The sequence below is a fragment of the Monomorium pharaonis genome, chromosome 9 (genome assembly GCF_013373865.1).
Source record: "Monomorium pharaonis isolate MP-MQ-018 chromosome 9, ASM1337386v2, whole genome shotgun sequence".
In the NCBI taxonomy this organism is placed as follows: domain Eukaryota; kingdom Metazoa; phylum Arthropoda; class Insecta; order Hymenoptera; family Formicidae; genus Monomorium; species Monomorium pharaonis.
The window spans coordinates 20,899,771-20,911,737 of NC_050475.1; the positions used below are offsets into that span (position 1 = coordinate 20,899,771).

At 37.9% G+C, this 11,967-nt stretch overlaps 2 protein-coding genes and 1 long non-coding RNA gene across 6 annotated transcripts; 1 reads left to right on the plus strand and 2 right to left on the minus strand.

The window, feature by feature from the left end:
- Nucleotides 1-1,686: 1,686 nt before the first annotated feature.
- LOC105830728 (S-phase kinase-associated protein 2) lies at nt 1,687-5,557 on the minus strand. 4 transcript variants are annotated; one of them, XM_012670235.3, is made up of 7 exons: nt 5,348-5,488; nt 4,446-4,588; nt 4,033-4,341; nt 3,672-3,957; nt 3,159-3,595; nt 2,954-3,081; nt 1,687-2,887 (listed from the first exon to the last, which is right to left on the minus strand). In XM_012670235.3, exons 2-7 carry the CDS (start codon nt 4,487-4,489, stop codon nt 2,541-2,543), a joined length of 1,551 nt encoding a protein of 516 aa, XP_012525689.1. In that variant the 5' UTR covers nt 4,490-4,588; nt 5,348-5,488; the 3' UTR covers nt 1,687-2,540. The 4 variants fall into 4 exon arrangements, with proteins under 4 accessions (XP_012525689.1, XP_036148286.1, XP_036148285.1 ...); XM_036292393.1 differs by having other exon boundaries at nt 4,446-5,056; nt 5,348-5,479; XM_036292392.1 differs by having other exon boundaries at nt 4,823-5,461.
- A 264-nt stretch (nt 5,558-5,821) lies between these two features.
- On the plus strand, nt 5,822-7,520 carry LOC114255210. The gene is made up of 2 exons (XR_003626509.2): nt 5,822-6,131; nt 6,721-7,520. It is a non-coding gene; the product is annotated as an uncharacterized LOC114255210 (long non-coding RNA).
- LOC105830726 lies at nt 6,138-8,297 on the minus strand. The gene is made up of 3 exons (XM_012670231.3): nt 7,683-8,297; nt 6,948-7,092; nt 6,138-6,844 (listed from the first exon to the last, which is right to left on the minus strand). The coding sequence occupies exons 1-3, from the start codon at nt 7,822-7,824 to the stop codon at nt 6,709-6,711; spliced, it is 423 nt and encodes a 140-aa protein (XP_012525685.1). The 5' UTR covers nt 7,825-8,297; the 3' UTR covers nt 6,138-6,708.
- Nucleotides 8,298-11,967: the final 3,670 nt, after the last annotated feature.

Consider the following 11,967-nt stretch of genomic DNA (forward strand, 5'->3'; position numbering starts at 1 on the left):
CGTTCGGTCGACTCTGTGCGTGTCTCGCGTGTGCAGAATTCATTGTGCGCAGGTATGGTGTTGTATTGAGAATGCCGTCCAATGCCGTCGCGCTAACAGACAACCCGCGAGGCATGTGAGATCGTAACAGAGGTCGTATATGTGTAAAGCGCGGCGCCGTGCGTTTGCCTTCGGTTGCGAGTGAAGTGTTCGCGTTCACATTCACAGCAAAGTGTGAAGAGGATACGTTCGGTAGAACGTTGTCTCCGTTCGTTGTATCTCGACGCGTAATTTTTAGTCAAACGATTTTCTCACCGCTTTCCTCGGCTTGCGTTTCCACGAAGTTACGTGACGTCACGCCACTTTCGTGCCAGGTTGATTTTCGCCGCCAATCAGACAAGCCGTCCTTTTCACTTTTTCAAATGTAACGGTCGCGCCAAGTGAAATTCTCGCGCGTAGTTTACGTTTTACTCGTGTGTGATATATTATTCGTAATATCGGGAGTGCTGAATAAGGTATCGGGCGATCGTTATTAATGTGCGGTTCGAGAAAAGCAGGATGATGTCAGCAGAAAGCGGCATCCATGAATCAAGCGACTCGGTATTAAATATACTATTTTTTCAAGTGATACATTTCTTTGCCTGCTTTTGTGTTTGAGTTTAGGATTAATATTTATCACATTTTCAGAATCAAAATCGGAAAAGGAATGTAGCAGTAGCAGCAGCAACATCAGCAGCAGGAGCAGCGACAACAATCGGTGAGTGAATTTTTATCAAATCAATTAATTGAATTTATATCATGTATATGTGGTATTGCACATTTATAGAACACGATTATGCACATTTGCATAAAACAGATTTAAAATATGAATGCATATAATTGTAAAATTTACGGGTATAGCATGAAACAAAACCAAATAAACGTAGACATAGCATAGACGAGACCCAAAACGTCATACATATTACCTACGGGATTCATAGATATTTCACTACACATAGTTCAATGTGCACATAGAGGCGCTGATCGATGAAAACACCTAAAACGCCGCGATGACCGCTCTGAGGTTCCTCTCTGCTCTCAGAGTTACGATTCAATTTTTTTGCATCAAGGAGGATCAACAAAATTGGATAAGTTGCTCTAAAATTTTAAGAATTGTGATAGAACTTTAAGTCTATAAATTTAAGTCTTCAAAATTATAATAAATTTAAAAAATTAGCAGTTTTAAGAGTATATAAATCGAAAATCGTACTAATAAAAATGTCAAAAATTATGATTTTAAGAATCTTTGAAATGTTAAATCTAAAAATTTGTATAGAAAAAGCTCCGAAAATCAGCAAAATATCAGGACAATAAAATAAATAACGAAATAAGAAATGCCTAAAATAAAAGCACTAATTTCGAAAGTTTTATTTTAAAATTATTTTGCTATTTATATTAACATGAGCAAAATTCCGATACACACACACACAGTCACTGATATACAAATATATAAATACGCTTATTAAAATTGTTACAGTTCAAGGAATATTAGTTCAGAGATTATTAAACGTACATTAAATTTATCTGAATAATCAATTAATGTTAATACTTAATATAAAAGTACTAAAAAATTTTATGTAAATTTTTTAAATTAAATTAAATATATTTATATGCACATAATAATATATGACAATGACAAATATATGTATTCGGCATAACAAATAACAATTTTTCAGTCTAAGAAACTTTATTGTGCGCACAACAAATTAATTAGTTTATATAATTGTTAACTAGCAATAGATATTGAGTTTTATCACAAATATATTGTAGATTTGAGCTTTTACATTTTGTATAACTTTTCTTTGTTGTAAATAATACATGAACACGCATATCTGATCATTATTATATCATTTTATGAGATCATTATTGATAAGAATTAGTATACAGCAAAACAAAAATCTTTGACAAAATTCAATTTATATACCACGATCAAAAATTGTAAAAAGGTCTTACACAGCCGAAATAAATTGACTTGTTAAATATTAAATGCTCCATATTAACAATAGTATCTATACAAATCTTTCTTATCACAACTTGTTAATAACAGACTCTTGAGATCATTTTAACATGAAAATTTTAATATCAAAATACAGAAATATAAATTTACAAGAAATGTTTATACAGCAAAGCAATGTTAAATTATTTAAATTTACATGATTGATTAATTAATTAAACAATTTTAAAAACTATTTTAATTAATATGATAACGATATTATTTTCATCTAAAAATGATTTTAAGCCTGCTGTTAACGAATGGTCTGACATAAAGATCTGTATATAAAGTTCTATACATCTCTGAATAACAATTCAATAGTAAATTTTCAAAGGAACATATGTATTACCTTAAGCATCTCTTTTTCCCATTAAATTTTACTTTTTATCAATACAATATTCAGTCTGCGTAGAAAGATGCAATATTACATATAGATCAGTTACCCTTTGGTCAAATCTATTCCTTGATTTATAGATGAAGTCTATCCCTCGTAAATAATAAATTGAAAATATCGCCTAAATAATTAAATTTAATCTCTAACTCGAAGACCCCAAATACTAGTTCTTCGAATACCGACTGTTGGCCTTGCGACCGAGCTATAAAGATACTTGTTAATTTCGGGTTCACGGCAGGTAGCTTGTAATGATTTGAGTACCGATTCCGACATTAGGCCAAAAACATCTAAATACAATAGACACGGCATATGAGCTAATCTTATATACGCTGATTGTGGAATGCTGTAACAACGGCTCAGTGACAAGTGCTCAAGCTTCGAAAAGTTCAATAAATTATGGACGGTATGCATTGTAAGCATAGCGCAATCACTCAAGTCTAATTCTATAATATCCGGACATCTTTTCGACAAGTCCTTTACATCTGAAATTTTAAAAACAAATGCATGCTAAAGCTGATAAAGAACAAAATCTCAATTGTCATACTTACTCTCATCAGTCATTGTTTTTCTACAACCCGCTATGTTTAAACGTGTAATGGATGTTGGCAGTGTTCGACAAAGTAAAGTCATACATTCATTATCCAGAGAACACCATGACATATTGAGAGCAGTTAAGCTGAAACAATCCATCAATTGTATTAAAATTGAAAACTGCATGAACATATGTAAATAGAAAAACTAATAACTTTTTACCATTTAAGTTTCATTAAATTCATAATACATCCAGTATCTATATTCTCGCACATTGTTAGATTCAAAGTTTCTAATTCAGTGTTTTGACTAATGGCTCTACAGCAGTCTCTATTTACTACACATTTTTCCAGAGACAATTTTTTCAGATATTTACATTTGGATAATAATGTAGCCAAGCCAACAGGCGATATAACTGCCATAGATAAATCCAAGTACTGTAATTTACTGATATAAGAATCGCTAAGAACTTCGCTGCCTTCACAAAAGACAGGATCTGCGATTTCTGCCTGTGCCAGTCTTAAAATTTGTACTCCTCGCGGCAGTATGTGCCCTAACGTGCCTTCGTTCAAAACTTTACTACCCAAGTCTAATCTAGTCCACAATGCTTCATCACGAGCTATTTGACACCAACGTTTGCATACCAGCATGGAGCGTACCTGTATACAAAATAATTTATACACTTGACATGTATATAATTTACAAGTATGCTTAAAATTTTGTTAGTATGTTTACCAAGCATTTCTTAGGTAACCATTTCAATATCATCAAAATTATTTCATCCGACAGCTTGTTAAATTTGTCCTCGCCATCAGTAGAAGCCTTCCTTTTTCTTCTAAACAAACAGAATTGATCTAAACAAGTTTGCTCGTTTTTCTCAGCGGAAGCATTGATCTTTTCCTTAGTAAAGCTTTCCTTTAGATCCCCAAAATAGTCAGCTTCCATTTTTGAGGAATAGCCAGATTCATTCTCCGTGCCTAACGTAGCCAAATCATCCATATCATACGAATCTTGTTGAATCCTGTAAGAATAATTAAGTAAACAATAAATTAAGACATCATTTGAAATCTCCAAAGCAGCCTCTCTTGTCACAAACCTGTTTGTATTCACAATTTCCAAATTAGAACTTGTATAAACCTCCTCTTGATATCCAAAGGCATCAGGTTCGTCTATCATTGATTTATGATTACTATCTAAATTCTCTGATAAAATCGTACACTGTTCGGATTGTAGTCTTTTTGTACTTTCATAATTCATTACTCCATCTTCCAACATACCAACGCCCATGTCTTCTAGGATTTCAGGTTCTATGAGACTGGTGTTTCCTGAATACGGCCATTTTGCACTATTTCGAGAATCACCATTTAGGTTGTTATTGCAACCGTCATCCAAACGTAATCGTTTGCTGTAAACATAGAATTCGTTTATTACATAATTTTACAAACATATAGTATTAAATCATAAATGAAGTTCAAACGTAATTAACAAAGGAACAAATTATATATAAACCTGTTCCACCAAGGTGATGACGAAGAAGATTGGTCTTTATTCATTATATACCTATAGATACACAAGCTCTTTTCTTTATTATATATCCAAACCCTAATGATATCAAGTTCTTAACAGTGAACTGTTATAAAACCAGGCAAATACTGTAGGAAAGGAGAATTAGTAATTGTAGTACATACACAAAATCCAGTAGATATTAACTATATAAAGATCATAATGTTAACGTTATATAAATCGCAAAAAGAATAAATCTATCTGTGCCCCTTAAACAAAGACACTTGTACACAACAGCAAATAGAATAATTGATACATTTATCGATATATATTCATGCATACAAAAAAAGAAAAAAGCTGTATATATCTGGAGCAAGTCTTGCCTCATTTATATCCACGAAAACTTTGCCGTTATTTTCTCGGCAAAAAGCACACATGCTTTTCCGTAAATCTTACGAGCATAGAGTGGCCCACTTTCACGTTAGACAAAAATCACGACGACGTTTCGTGATCAAAGTAATGAAGCTTGTTTGCGAAAAATCCGGGAGTGAAACTCGCTGACGATTTTTCAGCAGCGTCAAGTCTCGGCCATAGTATCACTTTACATCGAGCGTACGCTGCGAGGCACAAACAACAAAGGCAGTCATGGGGTACCCTCCGGGCGCTATTCAACCCTATTCGGAGCAATCGAAGCGTCCCTTTCGATCACGAAAACGCACGTATACCCTCGACCGTAACCTTTACTCGCGGGAGAACGAAGCGAATGGGCGCGCGCGGGTGTACACCTGCCTCCGGTGTCCTTTCCCCACTCCCCGAGAGAGCAGCAGGCAACAGGTTAAGAGTAGACTCGAGGTGTATACGAGATCGGGGATAACCAAAAGCAACGTGCGACACAAAATTCGTCTCACCTCTCGGGCGGCGAGATCTCCTCGGATCTCGGCGAACGGGATTCCTCGTGTAACCGCGTGTGCTCCAGCATGCCACCGAAATTCATCCCTGGCGAGGGCGCCGAATTGCCACCTTTTTTTTTTTTTAAATCTGCGAGCTCCAAATATCACCGATCCGAGCGCATTGGCGCAAAACAAATCGCTCGGTTAGCCGGGTTAGCAGTGCTGAGCAGTGCCGCGGTCGGTCGTCGGGTCTCCCGCGTGCGCGCGCGATCGTCTTGTCGAGCCGGCTCGGAGGGCGACGCCGATTGGCTGACGGTCTAGAGGCGGGAACGTAGCGAGATATCGAAACGGCGGGAAGACGAGCTCGCGCGTGCGCGGCTCGCGACGGCAGCGCCGCGAAACCCAATTTCGCGCCTTTTCCGCGCGTTCGATTCGCGCTCGCGCGCGATGTCCCGCGTGAAGTTAGCGCCGTTAGTCACCGTTAGCGGCGTCCGAGTCACCCTGCGAGCTAACAGCTGACTTCTTCGCGCGCGTTCGCGCGTGCTCCTGAATTTGAGATTTCATCGAAGTACTTAGGGTGCGTTCGGAGAGACGCTATTAGCGCTACCAGCATCAGTCCATCTTCATTACTCATTAAAAGTAGAACAAGGATAAACTGATGCTGATAGCGCTAATAGCGTCTCCCTGAACGCACCTTTAACCTAAAAGGGAAAGAGTGTCTCGTGTGACTTTTCATAAAATTCTTCCCGAGAACTGTTCAGGCGTTTACAAAGGAATCAACGAAGAACGTGAAATAAAATGGGTAATGATATCTAATTACTTGGTTCCTTTACTTAAACTTCTGGTCCGAGATCTGCCGAATGCTTTTACACCTTATTTCGCATACACGACTGCATTTTTATCATACATTTATAAAAGCATTAGTTATCAACGTGCCGCACATGCGCGAGCAATTTAGAGAACATTGCTGATTGCTACGCAAAAGTTTGCTAACTGTATCTTGATCGGCGAACAATTATGACGGACGTATCTGAAAAATGCTCCAATAATAATTTTTCAATTTGCTCAAATCTCAAAAACTGTCGTTACTGAGATTGCTGATCCGCATTTATTTTAATTTAATTGTGTCAACTCAAAGAATTCGAACGTATTACGGATACATGTAGAGTAATAATACATTTTTTGCGTGTGGTAGTAGCTATATCTCTTGTATTAAAAGGTCTTTCGGTCATTCGATAGATGAAGGATTGAAAAATGAGTAGATCGTTCTACTGGCATACACGTTTTTTTTTAATGATTAAGTTACTATTATTACAATTACATTATTACATCAATAGCGAGTGATAAAATAAAGTTGATTTACGACTTCGACACCTCTTTTATTGCTTAAGGCCTTTCAGCTTTCGATCCTCGGCATAGATTTTCATCTGGAAGCTCACCAGGTCGGACGTTCTCTTGTGAAAGTCAAGCCGCGTGTCCTTTGGGTGTATCCCCCGGTCGTGCCACCAACCGTAACTGAAAATCGTCATAATAATTAGCCGTTGGAGCGGCGAACAACCCGCAAAGAAGAAGAAAGAAACATGCGAGATCGCACGTCTCGAGAGGGCAGGAATTTTACGTGTGGCTGGTCAATAACGGCGTCTGGTATAGCCTCCTCGGGCTCCTCTCTTGCTCGGCGGCGAGTCTCTCGAGCGTGTCGCCTACGTCCGCATTTCGCGCGTCCTCGAGTGTCCGCGAGTAGAATTTTGGTGTGACGAAGTCCACTGTAATCGATTTGCAAACGCTTCGCGTGCGCATTTATTTCATAGGTCGTATTACGCTCGGTTACTCGCGCTGCGAAAATCGAGACCGCGTGCTGGCGCTATGCGTACGTTTACTCCTTTCAGTCCCGCTCCAAGTAGCGCGCGTGTTGGCTTTTTTTTATCATTTCGTTTTCTAAACGGTCGTAAAAACATTATGTGAAACGCACCACAGATGCGTTTAGGAAAACATATGTAAAACGTACACGAGCCAGCACTTGTTACACCTCTGGATGGAATATTTATATATGTAATAAAAATGTTCATTTGTAGAGGAATACTGGCACAGGCCTCTTAAAGCCGGCACCCCTTCATTTCTCAGGGACTAAACATTGCATTACATTAATACTGAATAAAAATATGATCTGCTTAAATGAATTAAAAAATAAAAATTTGTAGTTTATACATTTACTTTTTTCTATAATTTGCTAAAAGTTCTTCAAATTCTTCAAAAATTATTAGCGTGTAACCTGTTCTTTTTTTTCCATAATATAATTTTATTTGAAATAAATTGCCTATTTCTTAAATCCCTTAAATCGGGATAGAATATATACCGTTCGTTTTTGATACGCGAGCGTCGGATTTCCCGATCTGCTGGTTTCGCGAAAAACACAGTTTGAACGGCGGCCTCTCCGATTTCTTCGTCGACGTTACCGGTCTCGAGTCGTACGACGAATCCACTTGCTGCTCGGACATATTTTCCACGCGATGCAATCTTTCTTTCTCCCGGATTCGCTCCGCGCAGTTGTCGTCGGGGACGCTCAACTGAACGTCTTCGCCTTGCGTCGAGTGCCGTGTGCGTGTCTCCGCGATACGTGCAGGAAACCACCGTATTTGATCAATATTGCCTGCGAAATGTGCTGTCAGAAATAAGCGGGTGACACTCTCACCCCGAAAACTTTGCGTTATCCCATCACTATTTCCAAATACCAGTACATTTATTCTATATATAATTGTATATATGATTCAATATATTATTCTATATACATAAGATAGAAATTTTGCATAAAAATTGATTCATAATGATCTTTCGTAAAATATTGCTAACTATTGTGCAATTAATTTTGAAGTATTAAATAATATTTTGACAAAATAATAACATGTCATCTTAGTAGTATATTTGCAAAATTAAATTTGGAAAGAAATTATTTAATAATTGAGACAAATATTATTTCTTTACTACGGCCGTGGAAAGTATAATATTATAACTTTTTCTTAAATAGATTTAAATAATATTCGTCATTGGAGAACGCTCGGAAGAACGGGTTTCTCGGAATAACGAGACTGACACGATTCCTCCATGTTTAAATTGCCTCTCTCTTTATTTTCGACTTTTTCTCCCCATTAATAATTCATATATTCCAATAAAGTATATACGGCTAATAGTGGTTATAATCTGGCGCAGCGATATTACAAATCTCTCGACTCTGACTCTCTCTCTCTCTCTCTCTCTCTCTCTCTCTCTCTCTCTCTCTCTCTCTCTCTCTCTCTCTCTTTCTTCGTTTTCCTTTTATCGACGCTCCTTATCAGCGCCTCTCCGCCTCCTTATCGCCGTTAATATCCGCGCTATCTCCTCTCGCACCTGCTTGCCAATTAAATAGCTGCAAATACCAACGAATGAAACTCCCGAGAGAAGAGGCGGCTTGTTTTTTTTCTTTTTCGGAAAACGAAAATATCTCGCTCTTTCCTCTCTTTCTCGACGAAGACTCTCTCTCTCTCTCTCTCTCTCGCACATTCTCTCTCAGTCTCTTTTGTATTTGTCGCGTTCGTTATCTCGTGTAATACAAAAAGCATCCCCTTCAGAATCCTCGTATTGACTCGCCTTAATTAATAGGACGTTTACAGCCGTTACATTCTTATCGCACGATCTGTAAATCATGGTAAACGTATCTAAGCAAACTCACATCGCAGCTTCGTAACGCTTTATAAATTCTTGGAAATCACCGCTGTGGCATAAACGTTGAAACACTTGGTTCGTTCCTCGTCGTTATCGCGAAGTAATCTGTTTATGGCTCTCGGATTTCTGCGACTTTGCATTTCTATACACCGAGAAAAAGAAATTGTGTTAATTCGACCAAATTCTTCAATTAAATCCCGATTAAATTTCCTCAGTTCAAGTTTTTATGTATTTTTAATTAAACATATAAATGCTCGAATTGAAATTCAAATGTTTAATGTATTTACATTAAATGCATGAATACTTGAACTAAAGAAATTTAATCAAGTTGAAAATTTTAATCAAATTAGCAACGTTTTCTTTTACTCGGTGTATGTCGTCGAAAAATCAAAAGCGATTTGTTATATCGTCGTCCCGTCATTTCGTAGCGAGAGACAACAGTATTGGGAAGGTCGCGATAATCATGTTGTCGTATCATTGCCTTTATCACGGGCATATCGATATAACGTACCGCCATTATGTAATCGAAGAATACGAAGGTTCGAGGATCATTGAGACAACATACTCTCTCTTTTTCTCTCTCTCTCTCTCTCTCCATCTTGTTCTCTTTTTTTTCATAGAATAGTTTCAAGATTTAACAACGGATTCTCGTTAATCCCGAAACCGCGTAACTGCAATTAAACATCGGAAAAGGTCAACAAGGTAGATTCTTACGCGATTCGCTCTGGGTTGATTGATAATACACGCACGCAACACACGCAGGACGAATTTCCTTAAAACTTTATCACGAAGAGCGTCCTCGCGAGTCCTTATAGAAAAATACTTGAGACCCTCTCAAGGATACTGAACATTTTTTTTTAAGCTTCTCGATTGTTTTGCTACGCGGCAGAAAGCATGTTGCGATCGGCAGTGCGTTCGTGAGAAATCGGAAGAGAGCGAGTCCTCCCTCGCCGATTCCTTCGCTTTTGTTCCACGTGATTCACATATCATTCGTTCGATTGTGTATCCAATTCGCGCTTAGTATCCTCAAAGCTGACGTAATATTTTTCTATAGGATATAACCGAATTCAAAAATATCCTTCAGCTTTCAATGAAGCTTTTCGTTGTCGAGGCTAGTGAAACGCGATCGCGCAATTCTCTCCGTTCAGTCGAAGGCGGGTGAGAGGATAAAATCGATATCGTTTTCTTCTCGCAGAGGAAACGATCCGACGCTTCAATAACTATAGATCGATCGGATGTGCAGTCGAGTCCCCTTTAGTCTACCTTTAGTCAATAAGGAATATGCGAAGACTTTTCAATTTGTTGATTTCTATTCCCGTTACGTTCAAAAAATTGTATATGTATGCGCAAAATAGTGTTTTATTTATGTTCACGATTAATTCGAAATAAAAGAGTGAATAACAAATTTTTGAAAGCTTTTATTTAGAATTATTCCTAAATTTTTTTAGAATTTCTATGATTTTATTTTTAGAAAATTTCTCACATTTTGTATACAAATTGAAACACTTTTCAGAAGCACAGATAAAGACTAAACATTTTCTCCAATTTTTTCATCTACGTAAATTCTAAGACATTCTAAGATTTCTAAGTTTTATCATTTCACAATTTCCGAAAGGTTAACTTTTTTTCAGAAATCTTCATTGAAAAATGTGAGAAATTCTTAAAAATATTAATTATGAGAATATTTTTCACCGGGGATATCGGGCAAAATCTATAGTAATATAAAAAATAAATTTACGGCAACTTGGCAGTTTAAAAGTAGAAAACGAGAATCAGAAGGAATCAAGAGGTTTGACTGCATTTCCGTCCGATCACCGATTCGCGGGATGTTTTGTAAAAAGTGTAAAAAGCATCGCCGATCTCCCATGGGTAAAACTACATTATCTCGAAAGGAACTACTTGCACGAAGGATCGTTTGGGAATGCGCTCGTTTTTTGACAACGCGCGGACAAGCCGTCGAGGCTTCTTACACTCTCTAAGGGGAGGCCAACATCCAGGCCTGCATCTTTCACCACGAAGGGCTTGACTTAAGGGGCTTGCAATTTGTACTCGTATAATACGCTTGTGGCGGACTTTGAACGTCGACGCGCAAGGACGGCGTGCACGTGGGAAATCAAACGCGATCTCCTGTTTTCCCGGGAACCGCGACCATGTCGAAATGCATGTTCCGTGCCGGAAAATCCAGTTGAAAAAACCGCTTTAAGATCAACGCGAGGTTAACAACCTTCCGATGTTTCCCGCACTCCCTTTCGACGAACAGATTCTCTTTAGATTTTTTTTTTTTTTTTTTTTTTAAGTTAAGTGTACAAGTCAACTACACTCTAATTATAATTCCTTCGACATGGACACGATTTTACACAAATCTTTCGACGTTTTGGCTAAGGGTTTCTCCTCTAAGTTAACTTGGTACATCTTCGCGAACGAGATCATGAAACATCAACGTTCTCCGATTATCGAGATTTTAGCTTTCGGGGTCCGATGGAGTGATGGCGTCCTATTCTCGGCTGACTTTCCTAACTCGTCTCGCGTGCGATTTATTATGAAATTGAGCTTCCGAGAATTAATCAACATCCAGTCGCATGATCGCCTACGTGTCGCTTCATAACTGTTGGATTTCTCTAAAAATTAAAATGGGCCGAGATGAATTTTATCGGGTCGATCGAACAATGGCGCGGATATGCCAGACAACTTAAGAAAATAAATGCGATGTCGAAGGATGCGTAAGTTGTGTGCCTCTGTGTGTGTGTGTAAGGAAAGAATATAATAAAATGTCTCTTAATTTCACTTAAAAAATATACATTTTAATGATCAATCGTGTGAGGAATTAATGACAAATTAGATTTTCTTTTTCACCAAATCACGCCATTGCCGGTCCGCAATCAGATTCGATGGATCGAATGTACGAGTCGTAAGAAATTGCCGTACGTAGATCGAATCAAGTC

Bases quoted from the DNA above. Each gene is read 5' to 3' on its own strand.
- LOC105830728 (XM_012670234.3), bottom strand. From the start codon at position 5,433: ATGAATTTCGGTGGCATGCTGGAGCACACGCGGTTACACGAGGAATCC. The intron at 4,342-5,347 runs GTGAGACGAATT...CTATGTTTACAG, and splicing joins GAGATCTCGCCGCCCGAGAG to CAAACGATTACGTTTGGATG. The intron at 3,082-3,158 runs GTAAAAAGTTAT...GGATTGTTTCAG, and splicing joins AATTTAATGAAACTTAAATG to CTTAACTGCTCTCAATATGT.
- LOC105830726 (XM_012670231.3), bottom strand. From the start codon at position 7,824: ATGTCCGAGCAGCAAGTGGATTCGTCGTACGACTCGAGACCGGTAACG. The intron at 7,093-7,682 runs GTATATATTCTA...AATCGATTACAG, and splicing joins TCGCGTATCAAAAACGAACG to TGGACTTCGTCACACCAAAA. The intron at 6,845-6,947 runs GTAAAATTCCTG...GACGATTTTCAG, and splicing joins CCGTTATTGACCAGCCACAC to TTACGGTTGGTGGCACGACC.